General features: G+C 43.8%; 1 protein-coding gene across 1 annotated transcript in view; it reads left to right on the plus strand.

Annotated features, from left to right (window-relative positions):
- Positions 1-21,657, plus strand: part of TMEM129 (transmembrane protein 129, E3 ubiquitin ligase) — a 25,559-nt gene continuing 3,902 nt past the window's right edge. The window contains exons 1-4 of the mRNA XM_086747891.1: positions 1-283; positions 1,145-1,619; positions 4,010-4,169; positions 18,362-18,621. Of these exons, the coding sequence (XP_086604017.1) occupies positions 79-283; positions 1,145-1,619; positions 4,010-4,169; positions 18,362-18,610 (1,089 nt within the window). The 5' untranslated portion in view covers positions 1-78 and the 3' untranslated portion in view covers positions 18,611-18,621. The remainder of the gene's footprint in view (positions 284-1,144; positions 1,620-4,009; positions 4,170-18,361; positions 18,622-21,657) is intronic.

The raw sequence follows: 21,657 nt of genomic DNA on the forward strand, positions 1-21,657 counted from the left end.
CTCCCAGGGAGCCGCGGGGCCGGGCAGGGCCGGGCCGGGCGGCGGGAGCGGGCTGTGCCGTGCCCGGCGGGGCGCACCATGGAGAGCCCGGCGGTCACCTTCACGCTGGCTTACCTGGTGTTCGTCGTCTGCTTCGTCTTCCCGCCCGACGAGGTGCGCTCGGCGGGGCTGACGGTGCAGAGCCTGCTGGCCGCCTGGCTGGGCAGCGAGGACGCGGCCTTCGTGCAGTACCACCTGCGGCGGAGCACCGGCACGCTGCTGGCCCACTCCCTCCTGCCCCTCGGTGAGCCCCGGCCGGCGGCAGGGAGGGCCCGGGGTGGTGGTATTGGGGGGGGTCCCCACGGGCAAGGGGTGAGGGGGTTGAGCCTGCGCTCGGGAACCCCACCAGTGTCCGTGTGGCGGGTGCACGCAGGTGTGGGTGATGTAGATCACAGCATTCATCGTGGAAATAGTGTTGTAGGAGCGCTCAAGCCTCTCTGTAGCGCGCACCTTCAGCTCTTTGTAAGTAGTTAGCTGCGTCGGAGTACACGCAGTTACAAAGGAACAGCGTTTTGTTTAAGCGAATTTCAATCGGCTTCTTTTAGCCATATAATTCTGCTAAAACTAAGAGTCACCTTACAAGTCATTTTATTTAACCTGCAAATTTAATAGCTTTAAACTGGAAGAAGGTCGGTTTAGATTAGACATAAGGAATAAATTCTTCATTGTTATAGTGGTGAGGCACTGGAACAGGTTGCCCAGAGAAGCTGTGGATGCCCCATCCCTGGAGATGTTCAAAGCCAGGCTGGATGGGGCTTTGAGCAACTTGGTCTGGTGGAAGGTGTCCCTGCTCAGGGCAGGGGGGTTGGAACAAGATGATCTTGTGATCTTTAGGGTCACTTCCAACCCAAACCATTCTATGCTTCATATGATTCTATTAAATTTAAATCAGCTTCATTTAGCTACATATTTCTGGTAAAAATCAGTGACAGGTAAGAATTTACCTCAAAGTGCTTAGGACAAGAGGCTTGAATTTGAGTTGTCATCCAGAAGTACAATACCTCTCCTGGAGGTGAGATCACTGGTTAGATAACTATATGTGTCAGGGGTATGTGTTTATGCCTGTACTTAATCATTTTCTGAAATTAAATCTTTTTCCTTGCAGGTTATTACCTTGGTATGTGCTTTGCTGCACCTGAAAAACATCTTTGCTTTTTCTACTTGGCTTCGAAAGGATGGAAAACTTTCTTCTTCTTCGCTGTTCTCTTTCCAGCAGTCGCCGGTGCCCTGGCGTATTACTGGTCACGGAAAGGTTGGAATAATCATCCGTTAGCCCGAACACTTGCTGTTTATGCTCTCCCGCAGTCGGGTTGGAGGGCAGTAGCTTCTTCCATCAATACAGAATTTAGGAGAATCGACAAATTTGCTACTGGAGCCCCAGGAGCAAGGGTGATTGTTACGGACACATGGGTGATTAAAGTGACCACCTACTGTTTACACGTTGCCCAGCAGCAGGACATTCATTTGACGGTGACAGACTCCAGACAGCATGAACTCACCCCAGACTCAAATATACCTGTGCAGTTCCTCACCATCCGTGTTGCCAGTGTTAATCCTTATGTGAAGGCATTTGATATCCGGTAAAACAACTACCCTGTTATATCTGTGCTATTTGATAGTTCTTATGGAGTGCCTCTGTGTCACATCTGAAGACTCCCTCGGTCTCTTCCTTTCCTTTCTGCTCCCTGCCTGGTGTTCGGAGATGCTGTACGCACAGTTCTGCCACACAGTGCAGGGAGAAAGGTTTAGAAAGATTTGTACACCTGCAGTATTGAATGCGCAGTGATTAAACAGAGGGAATGCCCTGTTTGATCCATTTCTAGGAAGAGGATTGCACTGGATGCAGAAAGAAGTAACTGGAAAAAACTTAGGTGGAAGAGAACAGGAAGAAAAGGGAGAATCTTTGGTCTTCCAAATTTTGGGGAAGAATAAGCAGTCATTTGTCTAAAACTGGCTGTTGTTCACTTTTTTTTTTTTTCCTCCTCCTTCTGCTTAAGGCTCATAATTTTGTTACTGCTCAGAAGTGTTCTCGCTGAGCTACTGCAAGCTAACTGCCCTTGAGGCAAGGAAGTAATTTTGGTACATTTCTGATTTATGTGTTGTTGTAGCAGTAAATCATAGCAAACGTGCTGTGAACTGTTAGGGCTTGTTTTCCAAGGGCCCACGCTGTTTTTCTCAGCAATCTCTGTGTATCCAGGCAAAAGTACAAATTCTGCAGAAACCTGTGACACTGACTAGAATGGTGCTAAAGTCTTTGTTGTCGTTGTGTCATTAGAAGTACACAAAGCCATGCTGGTGCTTCTGCAGCTGTGTATTTGAAAAGGCATTTGGGTGTCTGTTTGCTGTAAATTCCTACGTCAGCAGCTTTTATTTACTAGGTAATTAAAAGCAGGCAGATCGCAGGACTTGTAGGTGAGCAGAAGGGTCTTGGCAAGCATCAGGAAGGGAAAGAGGTGATTGTGTTAGATATCCAGGTGGACAGAGCTCAGAATGAGAGGTTAGTTAAGGTAAGTATGACAATCTTCAGAAAAGAGGAGGCTTTTATAGACCTGTGAGAGTGGTGACCAAATAAGTATTAAACAACTAATGATTTTCTTTTGTAAGTGCTTCAGTGCCAGCGTGATAAAACTACATCCCCAGCTGAGAAAATCATCATGGTTTCTTTGGCAATTCCTTTTAGGGAAAAAAAAATCCAAACCCCAAGATTTTATTTTGTAGCTAAACAGAACAGCACTGAGAAGAGCATTTAAAAAGTTCTTGTAATAAGATATGTCAGAAATAGAAAATCTCTGCTACAATGCAGTCATATAGGATTTAAGAATAGTGCCACAGAACAAAATTCCCCTATTAAGGATATAGGATCATTGTGTATATATGCAGAATCAGAAGATAGAGTGGGATATTTCTGGAAGAAAAATGCTTTTGTGTAGGCAGACCACATTGCCCTGGGTGTTCAAGGTGAATTTTTCCTCTTGATACAAAGGTCTCTGTTATTTGCACAGATAGTATCTGTTAACAGACAACGTTATCCTGTAATAGTTAAAACAATGGAGACCACTGACAACTAAAGCTAAGCCAGCGTTGCATTGTACTGGGCTCTGGGAACTCAGCGAACGGTAGGAAAAATGAGGAATTTCAGGGCAATGTTCGCAGGGCTTCTCCATGAAAGCTGTTTAATGAGCAGAAACATCCAGCTGGGGAGTTCTGAATCTGTTACATTAAAAAGGGGTAACAACAGTAATGTGTCACTACAGGATCTGCACGAGGTCTCATGTGCCACTTGCAATCTGTGAGCCTGACTTAGAGAGACTCACTTTAGCAGAAGCAACGTAGTGTGAAACGCAGCTTGTTACAGCCTTAAATCAAAATGTAAGTCACGTTCAAAGGTTTGTAACCGTTGTGAAATTTCAGGTTTTATCTGAAATTGTTACATGAAATCACAGAAACTGATACTGATTGACATTCTTCCGATACTTACGTGTACTATATCACCATTGTGATACGTGCCACGTGATATAACTCTGATTTCTGTCCTCAGGAGTTTATAAACTAGAATTTAGATATGGTAGAAGTAAATAGGCATTTAAAAAGTGGACGGAAATTGTTCATGCAGTACTTTACAGTTAATGCATGACTTACGTACCCTTACTGGTTTTGTTCATGCTGATTACTTCAGAAGCCTTCCTTTATTTATGTATTATGTTTTAGCTACTCTGTGGCATATCCTGTTGGGTATTGGACACAGATATGAAGGAAGACAGCACGTTCTGTTGTCTAAGTTGTTTTCTTTTGCTGTTTAGTTGTTGTTTTTGACACAAAATGCTCACTGTCTGTTTATTCTGACTAGAATGTACCAACTTAACTAGCTTTTCTGTGGATTCACTTTTCTTATGTTAACCTCTGCAATGTACTATTGAGGTATTTGAATGGATAAGCAAGGTAACATTTTGTTCCATCTTTTCTTCTTCAGGTTGAATTCCACAGAGTACGGGGAGCTCCGAGAAAAGCTCCATGCTCCCATAAGCAATGCAGCTAATGTTGTGATCCATCAAAGCCTTAGTGATTTATTTCTAGAAACCTTTACATCTCTGGTGGAAATTAACCAGACATACACTGTTCCACGCACTCAGGTGAGACTTTCTGTTTACTGTAATGATTATACTTTTCAATAGAGGTAAGCCTGTGTTCACCATGTAATTGATAACCATCTACTTACGGCTGTCACCGGCAAATTATTAAGAGAAGTCATCACTGTGGGGTTAACCAAAAGGTTTTATTAAATACTGATTAAACAATGATTGAATGATGATTAAATGATAATTATTAAATGATAATTAATCCGTAATCAAATGGTAATTAAACAATAATTGAACGGCAGTCAAACACTCTACTACTTAATGCCCTTCTAATAATTAAGCCAGCTTGTACACAGTATGCTTTAGATCTAATATAAAATGTCGCTTACCTCTCTGTAGATAACAGATGCCGAGTAAGGGATCTCTCAGCCTCGAGGAGTAACCTTGAGAGGCATCCTGCCCAAGGGGAGATCACCGCCATGTAGCCCGCTGCCGTGCAGGAGAGCTCAATGGGCTCGGGGGGCTACAGATATTTACAGCGTAAAGTGACTGACTCGTAGCCAAACTTCTCTTTGTGAGGGTGTGCAGCTGTAGCAATTTTAGTTTTGTTTAGTTCCAGCTCAGGCTGCCACCATTAGCTCCTGAGAAGCCATGCCCCAGCTTCCTTAGTTCCTGAGAAGATACGGCCCAGTGCAATTTCTCAAGGTTTGCAAAGCAGGGCTGACTTCAGGCAAGCCTCCTGGTCGGTGATGCCTGAACCAAAGTGCTGTTCACACAGTCAGGGTGGGTGCACCCGTCACACTCCACCCCGTGACTACAGTCAATTCACTTTGCTTCACAGAGCGGTGGTACGGTCACCTCTTGCCTCTGTGCTATAAATATGAGGCGGTAATAGCATCATGTTGTCTACTGGAGGATTAACTGATAAATACAAAATTAATTAATGTTAATTATAAGATAGTTCCATACAATCAGTAGCAAGATGTTCTGTATGTTTTACAATGAGATATACTGATCAGGCCAAAAATCAGACTAAAATATATAAAAGACAGTAATACCAATACAAACTACTAGAAGGGCAAACATTACTACTACAGGATATAACATGGTGTTCAGTACACCCATTGCCGTTGGAGACCATCCCAGTAGTTTTCCACCAGTGGTGTTCCCCATCCTTCTTCACTCTTCCTAGCATACGGTGTATTTCTTCTTCTTTGTGATGTCCAGTTATTAATGTGGTTTTGCTTTGTTGCTGTATTTCTTGTAATAATGCCTGTAAGTCTCTGTTTCAATAGCTTGTGAAACAGCATCAAGTTCATTCAGCTGGGGGAAGGTACAAAGGTTTGAAATAACGTGTAGTTTTTCTTTAACAGTGCCTATGAGGTCCCTGGGGCTGTGTAAAGTCACATCCAGTAATGTTTACAAAGTTACAAACACCTACATTTGATTGATTTGACAAATTATGGGTAAAATTTTTATCAACAACTAAGTCTTCACAAAGTGTTCTTATACACTTAAACACATTAGTACATATGGACAGTTCTGCCCTTTTCAGGGACCACAGTGGGTTAAATAGGACTTGTTGCTGTGCTATACGTTTAATAGCATAGGGTCCAATTGCAGAAGTTCGTAGATTTGTAGCTTGGTCAGTTGTGGGAGTAATAGCAAAGGGAGTAGGTTGATAGGTAGTAGGGGTAGTTGTTGGTGTAGTGTGAGGTCTGGGAGTAGACGTTAGCATGACCTTTAAGGACAGTTCATTTTCACAATTTCTCCCTTTATCTGTCTGCAGGCACACTGCTTCTATAGTTGTGTCATTAGAGAGGAAACTAATTATACAATTAGGGCATGAGGGACAGCCTACTCTCCTTGATTAAGTTTGATTTATCTTCCTGACGATCATGTAGGTGTTTGCCTTTGAATAATTTGCCACATTACATTCAGTAGAGATTCTGTCACCTGGTGTAACAGAAATAAGGTGACTCTTACTTGCTTTTACAATTGTGTGATTACTAGTGATTGGAGTTGTTAGCTTTTTGTTGGTTCTCCCAATATTCCTGTACTTCTATCAATTTTAAACATGCATGATGCAGAATGTACTAGTTACTATATTGATTAGCACAAATAAAAGAAGTGAGGGCCTCCGCCCCATATGATGGGCTTGTGGAGGGATCTGGACCATATTGATGCCGATTAGTCCTGTGAGAAGGATCGGTATTCCTCCGATGATCAATCTGATCCCGAAGGGAGGCATTCCAGTATCATTCCCGGTACCGTACCTGGAAAGAGAAAATAACACAAGTCTCGGCGGGGTCACTCCGGACTGGTTACCCCTTTTAGTTAGTAGCCAGGGGTATATACTAATAATGTCAAGGCCACATATCTTGTATTGCTTGACCTTTTTGCTTCAGAGACCAGCTTCAAGCAGGTAAAACTGCACTGAGGAAGGAAACTGAAGTGAAGAAAAGCGACCAGAAAAGCTCTTTTTTTAGAGTTTTTTTTGGAGCCAGCAGCAGTGCTGTGCCTGGGCTAGCAGCTGGCAGCTTGTGGGAGGGCTCCTGACCAGGGGCAGAGCTGACACTGCCTGCTCTTTATTTCTGGTAATTGACCTTGACCCATTTGCTTTGTGGATAAAGAGAGACCTGGGACAAGGCAACACAGAAGGTGTGGAAAGCCTTTCTGAGCACCTAGGGTGGAGGTAGTCAGTATCTGAGGGCTGCCTGCACTGCCCATTCAATTAGGTGGCAGTGGGAGTGGAGGCTGTGTCTTGTATCAGCACGAGTGAGTGCTCTTGTCTTTTCTCAGGTAACTTGCTCTCCGGTTGACAGGCCCCGACACCAACACTTCAAACATGGTCCTCACCAGGAAACAGGCTTCCCACGTGAAGACTGTGGCAACCCAGACAGAGGGTCTGCTCCATAATGTGGCAGTTCAGATTTCTGGCTGCCGGGAGTGCCTCAGACTGCTGCTGCCAGGGGAGGATGGGAAGGATGTGACTTGCGTGCGGTGTGAGCAGCTAGACGAGGTGCTCAGCCTTGTGGTGGAGCTTAGGGAGGAGGTAGATAGACTGTGGACCTTCTGAGAATGCGAGTGGGAGATTGACTGGTGGAGTGACTCTCTGCAAGAAAGGCGCAGAGATTGCACTTCCTAGACTGAGGGAGTATTGGGAGTAATGGCCCCTCTCTCTCACCATAGTCAAGCAGGGAGAGACAGCTCGAGAGGAGAGGAGGAATGGCAGCAGGTCTCAGTCCGGCGTCGCAGGCAACCCCCATCCCGACCTACCTCGGTTCCCCTGGTCCTTCTCTGTAACAGGTATGAAGCCCTGAAACCAGAGGGAGAGGTGAGTGATGATGACATGGGAGCGCTGCCGCCAAGCTTGCCCAAGGTGAGGCAGACGGCTCCACGTTTGAAGACTGCCTCCTCCAAGAAAGAAAGGAGGGTGATAGTTGTGGGCGACTCTCTTCTGAGAGGAACAGAGGGTCCAATATGTCGGCCTGACCCTACCCATAGGGAGGTGTGCTGCCTTCCTGCGGCCCGGGTCAGGGATATTTCTAGAAAACTCCCCAGCCTTATCCGCCCCTCTGATTATTACCCTTTATTGATAGTTCAGGCTGGCAGCGATGGGATTGCTGATAGAAGCCTGAGGATTATAAAACGTGATTTTAGGAGGCTGGTGAAGTTAGTTGATGGAGCAGGCATACAAGTAGTGTTTGCCAGTATTCCTTTGGTGGCAGGGACAAACACTGAGATAAGCAGAAAAAGCCATCTTATAAATGCATGGCTGAGAGGCTGGTGCAAATGCAAAAATTTTGGATTCTTTGATCACGGGGCAGTCTACTCAGCACCTGGCCTGAGGTCGGCTGATGGGAATTGCCTGTCTCCAAAAGGGAAACGGATACTTGCCCAGGAGCTGGTGGGACTTATAGAGAGAGCTTTAAACTAGATAGGAAGGGGGAAGGGGATAAAGCCAGGCCTGCTAGAGATCGGCCTGGGGAAGTGGTATTGGGATTAGGAGAGAGGCGAGGGGCTCAGCTGAGGTGCGTCTACACTAATGCATGCAGCATGGGGAACAAGCAAGAAGAGTTGGAAGCCATAGTGCGGCAGGCAAACTATGACCTAGTTGCCATAACAGAAACGTGGTGGGATTGCTCCCATGACTGGAGTGCTGCAATGGATGGCTACAAACTCTTCAGGAGGGACAGGCAAGGAAGGAGGGGTGGTGGTGTGGCTCTCTACGTTAGGGAATCCTTTTCTGCTACTGAGATTGTGACTGGGGATGATAACATTGAATCCCTATGGGTAAAGATCAGAGGAAGGGCTGACAAGGCAGACATCCTGGTGGGCGTCTGTTATAGACCGCCAAACCAGGATGAAGAGACAGATGAGGTATTCTACAAGCAGCTGGCACGAGCTGCACGGTTGTCAGCCCTTGTCCTCATGGGGGACTTCAACTTCCCTGACATATGCTGGGAGTACAGCACAGCACAGAAGAAGCAGTCTAGGAGGTTTTTGGAGTACATAGAGGATGCCTTCCTAATGCAGTTGGTCAGAGAGCCCACGAGAGGAACTGCCCCACTAGACCTGCTGTTCGCAAACAGGGAAGGTCTGGTGGGAGATGTGGAGGTTGGGGGCTGCCTTGGACAGAGTGACCATGAAATGATAAATTTCTCAATTCATGGTGGAGCTTGGAGGGGGAATAGTAAAACTGCTACCTTGGACTTCCGGAGGGCGGACTTTGAATTGTTCAAGAGACTAGTAGGGGGAGTCCCCTGGCATTCAGTCTTAGCGAACAAAGGGGTCCAAGAGAGCTGGTTGCTCTTCAAGAAGGGAGTCTTAAGGGCGCAGGAGCAGGTGGTCCCCCTGAGCTGCAGAATGAGCCGGCGGGGAAGAAGACCGGCGTGGATGAATAGGGAGCTATTCTTGAGGCTCCGGGAGAAAAAGAGAATCTACCGCCTGTGGAAGGAGGGACAGGCAACTGAGAATGAATACAAGGAAGTCGTTAGGATGTGTAGAGGTGAAATCAGAAAGGCAAAAGCCCAGCTTGAATTTAACCTGGCCACTGGGGTGAAAAGGAATAAGAAACTCTTTATAAATACATTAACAGTAAGAGGAGGACAAAGGAGAATATCCACTCTTTGCTGGATGAGGCTGGGAATGTGACCACTGAGGATAAGGAAAAGGCGGAGGTTCTGAATGCCTTCTTTACGTCTGTCTTTAAAGGTCAGACCAGTTATCCTCAGGGTACTCCTCTCTCTGACCTGGTAGTCTCGGCTGGGGAGCACGCTAACCCCCCTGTGATTCTGGAAGAAATGGTCAGAGACTTAGTACTCCAACTGGACTGCCACAAGTCCATGGGGCCGGATGAGATCCACCCAAGAGTGTTGAGGGAGCTGGCGGAGGTGATAGCCGAGCCGCTTTCCATCATCTATCAGCGCTCCTTGTTGACTGGTGAGGTCCCGGAAGACTGGAGGATTGCCAACGTGACTCCCATTTACAAGAAAGGTTGTAAGGAGGATCCGGGGAACTACAGGCCTGTTAGCCTGACCTCGGTTACAGGGAAGGTTATGGAACAGATAGTCTTGAGGGAGATCATGCGGCATGTGCGGGATGGCCGGGGGATCATGCCTAGCCAGCATGGGTTCATGAAGGGCAGGTCCTGTTTGACCAACCTGATCTCCTTTTATGATCAAGTGACCCATCTGCTGGATGAGGGAGAGGCTGTTGATGTGGTCTACCTAGACTTCAGCAAAGCCTTTGACACTGTCTCCCACGGTATTCTCCTGCAGAAGCTGGCAGCCCATGGCTTGGATGGGTACACTCTTGGCTGGGTAAGGAGCTGGCTGGAGGGCCGGGCTCAGAGAGTGGTGGTGAATGGAGTTAAATCCAACTGGCTACCGGTCACAAGTGGTGTTCCCCAGGGGTCGGTGCTGGGGCCTGTCCTCTTCAATATCTTTATTGATGATCTGGATGAGGGCATTGAGTGCACCCTCAGTAAGTTCGCAGATGACACCAAATTGGCTGGGAGTGTGGGGTAGCGAGGCTCTACAGAGGGATCTGGACAGGCTGGAGAGCTGGGCTGAAGCCAATGGGATGAGGTTCATCAAGACCAAATGCCGAGTCCTGCACTTCGGCCACAACAACCCCATGCAGCACTATAGGCTTGGGGCGGAGTGGCTGGAGGACTGTGTGGAGGAAACGGACCTGGGGGTACTGATTGATGCTCGGCTGAGCATGAGCCGACAGTGTGTCCGGGTGGCCAAGAAGGCCAACGGCATCCTGGCTTGCATCAAAAACAGTGTTACTAGCAGGAACAGGGAGGTAATTGTCCCCCTGTACTCGGCACTGGTGAGGCCGCACCTCGAGTACTGTGTTCAGTTTTGGGCCCCTCACTGCAAGAAAGACATTGAGGCCCTGGAACGCGTTCAGAGGAGGGCTACGAAGCTGGTGAGGGGTCTGGAGCACAGGCCTTATGAGGAGCGGCTGAGGGAGCTGGGATTGTTCAGTCTGGAGAAGAGGAGGCTCAAGGGAGACCTTATAGCTCTCTGTAACTTCCTGAAGGGAGGTTGTAGTGAGCTAGGGGTCGGCCTTTTCTCTCGTGTAGACAGTGATAGAACTAGAGGCAATGGTTTCAAGCTGCGCCAGGGGAGATTCAGGCTGGACATTAGGAAATATTACTTCTCGGAAAGGGTAGTCAGGCACTGGAATGCACTGCCCAGGGAGGTGGTGGAGTCACCGACCATGGGGGTGTTCAAGAAACGTTTGGATGTTGTGTTGAGGGATATGATTTAGCTGAGAAGTATTGGTGATGGTTGGACTGGATGATCTTTTAGGTCTTTTCCAATCTTGATAATAATTCTGTGATCTGTAATTCTGTGACCTGACTATACGAACCATGGTCAAAAAATGGCTACATCTACCAGCCAGTACTCGTGACGCCATACTCTGTTCCAGCACTCGAGATGGCGGATTAGGTATTACAAGACTTGTGGGCTCGATCCCTAGTGTTCAAGCCCAAAGACTGCATAGAATTGCGCAGTCATCAGACGAATTAATTCGATCAGTCGTCCAGGAAGAGGGCGTAGAGCGAGAAATTATGGGTTACAGCTGGAGGGAAGGTGGATAAAATTCCATCAATTTGGGACTCTAGCATGGTCATGGTAATATCGGAGGGAGTTGGTGGTGAGGAACCAGCCTCAGAATGGGAAATAGCTGCCCTGAAAGTCATCTTTCCGAGACCTTGTGACTGGAGAAAACAAGAATTTGTGAACTGGACCAAACTCTTATCCCAGGGCCGTAGAATTTCCAACTTTGAAAAAGATAAAATTAGTAACAGCTGGTTAGAATTTTACAGGGGCATTCCTCACAGAAAACTGATCACCGCATTATAGCTGAGAGCAAATGTCTGCCCTACAAGGGAATTTCTAGCAGGAGGCAGACAAGAGGCTCAAATTAAATCATGCCAACATTGTTTGGCAGACAATGAATCTTGTCCCCATGTTATAGGTTATTGTCCCACGGTCCAAGATGCGAGGATAAAAAGACATAATCAATTATGTGAATCATTGGCAAATGAGGACAAAAAGAAAGATTGGATTATATTTAATGAATGCCTATTGAAAAGTGGCCAAAATGAATTGTATAAACCAGATCTAATATTTGTCAAAGACAATCAGGCCTTGGTGGTGGATATAATAATAAGATATGAAAGTAAAATTGCCTCCCTTGTAGATGCAGCAAATGAAAAAGTTAAAAAGTATGAACACTTAAAAATACAAATTCAAGAATTAACCAATTGTGAGAATATTAAATTTTATGGTTTTCCTATTGGTGCACGTGGAAAATGGCATCAGGACAACTATGAATTACTAACTGAATTGGTATTCTCCTCTTCCCGACGGGAAAAGGTAGCTCGACAAATGTCAAATCGAGCATTGTTTACATCTGTAGATATCATGCATATATTTATGAGTAAACCTAGAAGCGTTGTGAGATCGTGATTGTAATGGCACTTAATGAATTGGGAATAAAGTTATTTATTGTCTATTTATTAATGGGAATGAGGCCGCGGGGAAAAGGCCCCGGAGGCGACTTCAACACAATGTTAACATCCTGGTACGATGGTCTAAAATGCCATCTATTACTGGGTGAACTGAAAAATACATATATATATATATATAATTATATTGCAAATTTTTTAACATCAAAGATAGTATGTGGGGATACTCCTGGAACTCAGATCATGACGTGTCACTTAACATCAATTGGACACTGGTTTGACTTTATACTGAATGAGACACCAAATTACTGGTTTTGTCCAAGGTGGACGGGCCACCTATACTTAACCCGGAAAAGGAACGTGTATAAATTATATATGTTTGATAAATAACCAGGATATATCCACCTAGCAGCCTTGCAGACAACTTGGTCCTATTGAGCGAATCTTGGGACAGAAGGCAGAAAAGACAGTGATCTTATTAAAACAGATCTGCATTATACTCAGTTAATGGAACTTTTCAATCTATGGTTGGTAACTAGCGCCATACAGGATGTGATGAGAGAATGCCAGGCTGTGTTAATATGGAGTACTGTGTCCAGTTCTGGAGCCCCCAACATAAGAAGGACATGGACCAGTTGGAGAAGGTCCAGAGGAGGGCCACAAAGATGATAAAAGGGCTGGAGCACCTCTCTTATGAGGACAGGCTGAGAGAGTTGGGGCTGTTCAGCCTGGAGAAGAGGAGGCTCCGAGGAGACCTGATAGCGGTCTTCCAGTACCTCAAGGGGGCCTGCAAGAAAGATGGGGAGAGGCTGTTCAGTAGGGCCTGTTGCGATAGGACAAGGAGTAATGGTTTTAAAATAGAGGGGGGTAGATTGGATATTAGGAAAAATTTTTTTTACAATGAGAGTTGTAGAACACTGGAACAGGTTGCCCAGAAAGGTGGTGGTGGCCCCATCCCTGGAAACGTTCAAGGCCAGGTTGGATGGGGCTCTAAGCAACCTGATCTGGTTGGAGATGTCCCTACTTCTTGCAGGGGGGTTGGACTAGATGACCTTTGAAAGTCCCTTCCAACCCCAACGATTCTATGATTCTATGAACAACCAAACATACCACACATTGGCGGAAGTGTAAGGAGAAAAAAAAAAAAAAGTAGTATTCAACAGTGAAGGAAAAAGAAGATTGAAAAAAGCCAAGGACACCTTCACAGTACAAGCAAAAAAAACAGAAAGAACATCATAACCATTACGGTATTTACCTTGTTATTTCTATTCCATGTTGCACTGTCATTACTGCGTCATTTTCACCAAAGGCTTCCCACTCTGAGCACGGCGCAAAAGCCTCCTCGTGTGCCGATTCATTAAGACTAGAAAGAAAGGGAAAAGGTCTGAAACCATGGACCCGTGTATCACAGTTCCTCTCAATTCTTCTGAAGGTAAGGGGGCTAAGCAGAGAGAAAAAACCCCACACCTGTATGAACATTTTGACTAAGGTTAGTATGAAAAGTCTACTAAATCCCAAAGTCATTGTGCCAGTTTTCCTGTGGTTCTGACAAAACCGTACACAGAGTTAAACCACGGCATGCTCTCCTCTACGGAGCCTGTCGTTTCCCATTTATAGGATGACTTCTTATGCAGCAGCTAGGAAAGGGAAAAAGGAAATATGGTTGAGACCAATCACTAGAGGAGCAGTTTAATTCCCAAACAACTTAGAAGAAAGAAGGTGTTAGCTTGAAAAAAAATCTACCCTTCTGTTATCCATTTTTGAATATTAACCTCACTCTGTCCCAGTTCCAGGCTGAGTTGTTGTTGTTTCAGAAGCGTTTTCTTCCGTACTATCTTTCATAAGGCAGGGAAAAGCTTAACCAAAGTACACAAAGCTTCTTTTCTATCCCTTCAAGAATACATGTTCTCTACAATACCTGTAGGAAACGTGGCCATGGAGGTGGCCAGGACAGTGGCCATGAGAGGGCTGGTGTTTGCATTTAACTTTTTATAGTCTATAGTAAGGTGCCAAGTCCTGTCTGGTTTTTAACTGGCCACACTGGAGAATTATATGGGGGGTGCTTTTGGGAAATAATGTGTCTTTTTCCTAGGTCATATATGACCTCCACAATACTCGTCTGGGCTGTGGCAGAGCTGCGATACTGAGGGACATTCGTTATTTTTGAGTCAGGCAGCGTGAGTGCAGCTCGCAGTAAGCAAACTACGCCAGTTCACTGGCGCCCACGCTGAGCTGCTAATTTTTGCTCAGCTAACCAAGGATACCCAGGCAGCTAAAAGAGCAAACCCTCACTGCCATCTGGCAATTTCCAAACTTGTTCTTGTAATACATCAAAGCCTAACACATGTTCTTTCCCTGAAAATACTGTTAATTGGTGCCTTGATAGCTTTTTCTGCCCAGGCAATAACAAGTTTAGCTTGTGCTGGTAAATTCTGTTATTTTAACCCTCCATTAACCAGGCTTAACTTAAGTTCTTTGGGCATCTAAACTGGAGATTATTGAAATCTAAGGTCCTGTGTCAATTTAAAAAATGTACAAGCTGTCTTTGGGGGCCGAGTGGGAGGTAAATGTGAGGGCTGTCTGTGTTATTCCATTGATAAGTTTTGATCTTCTGGACTGGTGTGCCAACTTGCCGTCTGGGTCTTACCCTTTTTTTTTGCTTCAAGGTTTGCAGTTTGTCCCTAAGAGGTCTAAAAGGGTTATTCACAGGGTCTTTGGGGGCAGACGGTTGTTTGCTTTGTTCTGTATTCCCTAATACTCCTTGTTTTTTGAAAGCCTTGATCAGACTAAGTATAGTCCCCATATGCCTAGTGCTAAGGCTGTTCTCCATAGTTCATTATGCCTTTTTTGCAGGTCCATAACCTCACCAGGGAGTTTATGAGGTCAGGGAAGGCCTCAGGGGTTCTCGGGATTCTGTTTTACTTGCCAGATCCATCTGCTGGCTGCTTCAGCACGGGATTGCCCAGTTGGTGTCGGTACGCCCCATCCCGTCTCTCAGCTGTGATTGACAATGCCATGCAACTGTTCTGCCAGGTCGGGATGGATCGGAGGCAGACTTGGCTGTCCTGACCCTCCTGAGTCTTATGCTCTATGTTTTGTCTTACTTGATCCCTTTTTGCAATAAGGCATGGTTTTAAGATAGCAGGGGCTCCCCTCATCAGTGGTTTCATAGCCTCAGGGTCTGCAGGGGCAGCAATCGGGTAATTACCATCTGCATTCTTGTCATTCATAGCTTGAAGGCAGGCTGCATATACGTCAGTTTTAATATCAGGGGCTACCTTAAATTCTGATTCATCTAATTATCCTCACTAAGTTTTTGATTGGGGTCCCCCCAAATATCTCCATCTCAGTCTTGAGAGATATGATTAGTTTACAGATTTTTACAGGATCTGGGGGGTTGGGGGCCCAAGTAATCAAGAGTTCTAGTTTTTCCTCTACCTTCATTTTTCTTTTTCGTCCCCTAGTTATTTCAGCAATTGGTCTATTTGCAGAGATAATAGCATTTCTTGCAGCTTTTTTTTGTTCAACCTTATCTTGCAACATTTGTATTTCCCTTTCCTTGCATTCCTTATACTGACAGGCTGCTTCCAAACACATTACCACATTTTGCATATTATTCCCTTTTCTTTACTGTCTTGGTGCAGGTGAATTATTAAGAGAAGTTACGAGGTTAACCAAAAGGTTTTATTAAGTAATGATTAAACAATAATTAATTGATGATTAAATAGTAATTATTAAACATTTCTTATTAAATAGTGATCAAATTGTAATTAAATGGGAGTCAAACACTCTACTACTTAATGCCCTTCTAATAATTAAGCCAGCTTGTACACAGTATGCTTTAGATCTAATATAAAATGTCGCTTACCTCTCTGTAGATAACAGATGCCGAGTAAGGGATCTCTCAGCCTCGAGGAGTAACCTTGAGAGGCATCCTGCCCAAGGGGAGATCACTGCCGTGCAGCCCGCTGCCGTGCAGGAGAGCTCAATGGGCTTGGGGGGCTACAGATATTTATAGTGTAAAGTGATGGACTCGTAGCCAAACTTCTCTTTGTGAGGGTGTGCAGCTGTCGCAGTTTTAGTTTTGTCTAGTTCCAGCTCAGGCTGGCACCATTAGCTCCTGATAAGACGTAGCCTAAATTCCTTAACTTCCTGAGAAGATATGGCCCAGCGCAATTTCTCAAGGTCTGCACAGCAGGGCTGATTTCAGTCAGGTGATGCCTGAACCAAAGCGCTGTTCAGGCAGTCGGGGGGGTGCACCCATCACAAGGGCTCAGCTTCCCCTTCAGTAAACGTGTAATAGAAGTAGTTCTGGCTGCTTCTTCTGTTCCTTCTATGAGGAGACAAACTGTGTTGTGAACATTACATTTTTGAGACATAAGAAATAGCAGAGTGGAAGAAAGTTCCTTATAATAATTTCCATAAAAATTTTACTTGGAAACATTTAGAAATGATTAGGGTACATTTCCATGAAGTTTATGAGGAGCTAGAATGACAGCTGTTGTTACTGTTCTTTAGGTATTTTGCTCCATTACAGCATGCTTTTCTAGACAGCCAAGTTTTGCTAGATCTTCTGCTGAAGTATATTAATTATTCTGAACCGAGGCTTGTTTTAATTGTAAATAGTGCCGCGGCGTCCTTCCTTTAGGAATATTCATGGAGACCTGGTCATTATTATACTTGTCCAGCAATTGGAAGTGTGACTAAAGCACTGTTCAGCGTACCAGAGGGAACTCATTAAACTAGTTCTGGTGACACTGCAGTGAGTCTGTGTCAAATGTTCCAGCTGATGGAGTGAGGACTTAATATCTTTAGTAGTGTCATACAGCTTATATGGTGTCTTCACTGTGTGGTTACATGAACTAGCTAAAGTAAAACTGGATCAGATGTGTCTGCACACAGTGTGATCGTGCGTTCCGATTGCAGGGCCAGCATATAGTGAAATGACATGTTCAACATAAAGAGAAGATACTGTTCATTTGGGAGAGTTGCTTTCTTGCAGGGTTTTTCATTTGTGGCACATTTAAGTGTCAGCTGAGCTACTGAATTTTGGTGATAAATAACATCAGAGATTATGATACGGACATGTAAAGGTACAACATGAGATTTTCCCTATTCTGAAGATCCATGCAAAAATTGAAAGAGTTAGTTAACCTTTCTACACTAGAGTTTTTCCTGCCTAAAAACTAAAGTGAGCCCTAATTTCACAAGCTAAAAGCAGATTCAGCTTCTGAAAGAAGCAGTCCCACTTCTTGCACTCTCCTCATCCCCATGTCGACGCAAGATTTTGTCTGTGGGAAACCTGGCTGGAGGAAATGATTGAGGTGAAAACAGGCAAAGATGATCTGCTCCACAGACAAGCTGCCAGTGTTGTTGAACAGACACTTGAGCCAACAAGGGAAGAGACACTGGAGGTACAAATTAGAGACCACAAAGCAGAGCTGCTTTTTGTTACACTGGTAGCAGTGTGAATAGGATTCAGGTCTCCATGCCTTTTTAGAGTGCTGTCTTTTGAACTTTGTGAAGTCCTTGGAGAGCTTTGGCTGGAACACACATGGGAAATGCTAATTATTGTTTATTAGGTATAAAACATTTCATAGCATGATGATCTCCCTCTATGCAACTGTGAGTTCATGTGGCATAACTGACAGTGGGGAAACAGCAATTATTCCAATATCATCCAAGAAAAAATAAGTAAATTTCTAGTCCTTCAAGATAAGTGCCCACTGTGTTCAGGAGAGCCCAGATTTTCTCCGTTATTTACGTCTCTTACTTACAAAGGTGGAAGATAGGAGCAACCATTTGCTGTAATAAGTGGCGAGAACTGTTCACTTTGTTTATTTTCCTTACTTTATATTGGTATGTTTTTTGAAAAATGTTGTCTGAATGTTAAAGATGGCTGCTTGCTTACCTTGCCCTGGCTGCCGTGTTCTGCAAACAGCTGAAGCTCCTCAGAAAGAGAAAGCATGTTTACTTTCAGTCATTTTTGTTTAATCAGTCTCATACAGCAGTTTTGGGTTTTCTGTTTAAAGAGATACTTTGTTCTCATTCATTAGAGTGTGTTCTAATAAAACACAGCACTGCAGATAGAAACCATTTGGTATCTTCTGGTGGGGCAGTTCTGCCTTGAAGCTCTGCCCCGACTCAGGTTCCTGCTCTGCTTCTGAGCAGGTAATTTTCTAAAAGCCTTGAAGAGCAATAACAGAAACCATTCTGTGCCATTCATAATTTTGACATTTTTCTCCTCCTTTAGGAGCTGGAGCCATGCATAGGGTGTATGCAGACTATTGCTAACATCAAGCTCATCAAGAATTGCCAGGAGCCAAACGAAGGAGAATGCCAGCAATGCTACTGTCGTCCCATGTGGTGCCTCACCTGCATGGGCAAATGGTTTGCCAGCCGACAGGATCAGCAGCACCCAGAGACCTGGCTGTCGAGCCAAGTGCCTTGTCCAACTTGCCGAGCCAAATTTTGCATTTTAGATGTTTGCATAATACGATGAATAATACTTGGGTATGTTTTAACTTTTTAAATTTGAATGTCTTTCATAATGGATTTGGTTAAAAGGCCTGTGAGATTTTTTTGAGACTTCATGTTCTACAGGGTTGCAAACTCTGAAGCTTTCTTTTACAGTGTTGAAAACAGATGTAAATCTTTTCAGTTCCTCTCCACTTTTAGTGGTATCTTTGGGGTTTTTTTTCACCAGATGTCAGTTTCCGGAATTATTTTTTTTAACCCATATTTTGGTTTTTTATGTCTTGGATGGAATAAGGGTATCCCTCTATATTTGCAGTACTATTCTAAGGTTTTAACGTAGGTTAAATTCTTTAAATTTTTAAATTTAGCTTGGGTTTTGACTCTTTAGTAAAGGGCTAACTGAGAAACTTACTTTGATTAGACTTCATTGATACTTTTGCTCTTCTTTAATCAATTCGTAAAGAAGTTCTTAATCTTTGCAAGTGTTCACCAAGCAAGTGTACAAACTGTGTTCCTTCTTGTGTTCCCCTCCACTTATAAAGGGGATTGGTTTCTGTAGGCTAAGGAATTTTATCCCTGAAGATGTACAAGTCCCGTAGGAACCTTTTATTCCATTAATCTAGATTATTTTTTGATGGATGTATTTATTTCAAACAACAGAAGGATTCAGAAGCATACCCCATTTGCCTACGCTGCTAATGCTATGCGTCGTTAAATCTGTTGGTTTCCAGGAGCTACATTGCTTAGGGTTTTGATGCTCTATAGGTGATAGGTTTTTTAAAATACATTTGAAAGGAGTGCAGCAGACATCTGAATGTCTAAATACTCTGAAAGAATGCTCAGTTATTTCAAAGCCTGTGAGCTTTTTCTGTGGGGTAACCTTACCGCTGAAGAAGATGCCACGATCACAAAGGTGTAAGTTGCCATGGTAGATGCCCCAAGAATGACCATCATTAAGAAAAGTTTTTTAGGCTTGCAATTCAAAGACTGATCATAAGCAGTAGTCACCATTTTAATCTTCACAGGGTACTGACGCACACTTCTTGATCTGATCTGCATCAGAATAATCTGTAAATTAAAATCAAAGCATTTTCCACACATGTAAGAGAGCCCTACTCCTACAGCTAAGTGCAGTGTTCCAGCTGTCCATCGCACCCTTCAGTGAACGATGATTTGGCATATTGCTTGCTGGAAAGCATCAAGCTGCTGAAGAACGTGTGTTTGAGTTCTTGCACTGACCTGTGCTTTGCAGGGGCTGAGATGCAGGTATTTGCTTGCTTGGATTGTCTGTCATGGAGGGGTAGTAACCTCAGGCAGACAAGTGGCTCAAATAATGAGAGAAAGGAATATTTTAATGCTTTGGTTGAGGAGAACGAAAGCCCTAATACCTCCCACCCGTATAATCAGAAGGATCTTATCAGTAAATCATTTCCATAGATGACATGTCAGTGATTACACGAAAACGTCTTGATTACCGTGACAGGCAACTGCTTGAGAGCAGGAATAGGTGGCAGGATGTTAAAAACAGTACAAGTACTGGAAGCACAACCATAGAATATTTCATTACAATCTCAGCCTGGCTACAGTCTGTGTGGCAAAGGCACCAAACTGCACTTAGAGCCAGCCAGCCAGGAAATGGTTATGAATGTGGCTGCAAGCCCTATATTGGAGAGGAATAAGGAATTGAGAGAGGGATAAGGAACTGAGAACAGATTTGACTCCATCACTTGAGAACTAACATATATGTCATCTTGTTGATTTTGGGTTCGTTGTTTGGGTTTTTTTTTTAATGATATGCACTTATAAAAGTCTGAACTGTTTGGATTTAGGGACACTAATTGCTTGAGCATATCTCAGTTGTTACATATACAACATCTACTATGCAATTATCTCTACTACCTATTAATAAGAGTGATTTTTCTTTTTTTCATTACCTGTTGTTTTGGATTGTACAGAGTGAAAATTTGACACTGAGACTGATAGTATGGATTTGTTTCTTTTTTTTTCAAAGACTTAAGCGGCATATCCCTCTTCATCTGAATAGAATTAAATTGAGTCATTGAGTTTCAGACAGATTTGTTGACAAGTTTGAAAATTAAAAAAAAAATCAAGGAGCTGATCAGTGATTAAATTTAAAATATTTTCCAGTAATTCTGTGGGAAAGTTCTTTGGAAGTTTGAAATGGTCTCTGCGGGACTTTTTAATCTTTGGAAGATTTTTACAGGGCCAGGTTGTGTCATCTGACATGCACCTGCTCACTACACAGCAGCCTTTACAAATAAGCATTTTGTACCATTTACTTCTGGAAAGTTTACATAATCGGCACAGATAGAAGAGATGTGGTCCTTGAAATAGCTGCAGAAGAGAGCGTAGGATTTTGGAGTTGTGGTTTTGCCACTAACAGTCATTCAACTCCTACAGCTCTTTTCCTGTTTGGAATAAAAATATTTATTGTAAAGATATGTGAAGTTAAAATCATTAAGGCCTTGAGAAACGTAGATAATAGATAGACGTAGTTGCAGATGGTCTTATACAAGAAAAACAGGTCGGTTGCCAATAGTATCCCATGTAATAAGAGCTTTAGGCTCCTCATTGCTTGAGCAGTGGAGTTGTTTTTTACAGAAATCTACTTTGAATTGATTGGAAGTTTTCATTTCAGTGGAACTTTGCTTTTATTCATTTTACTTCTTTTGCCAATAAAACAATATGACAAAGTAACACTCACAAATGTATAATACTCTTGCGTCTTTTAATGGTAGTGCTCTATCCACAGAAGTGCCTCTTAGAAAACCTAGTAATAATTACCAAAATAAAATTATGATTTATGTTAATAATAGTGCCTGGCTTAAATTCCTTAAAACAAGCATTTTTTATAAGTTTAAATTCTCAAAGTAATCTGGCATGACTCCAAAGTTTGTGAGTTTCTTAATGGCTGTGTTAGAGAACCAACTTGTTAAAAATCCATTCTTAGAGACAGCAGAAGGAGAAACTGTGACCTCTCCCTGGACAGTCATGTGATATCTTACTTAATAGAGTAGAAAAATAGGCATTTGTCTTAGTGACGGCTTCAGG

Source organism: Chlamydotis macqueenii, chromosome 4 (genome assembly GCF_036417535.1).
Source record: "Chlamydotis macqueenii isolate bChlMac1 chromosome 4, bChlMac1.mat, whole genome shotgun sequence".
Taxonomy (NCBI): Eukaryota; Metazoa; Chordata; class Aves; order Otidiformes; family Otididae; genus Chlamydotis; species Chlamydotis macqueenii.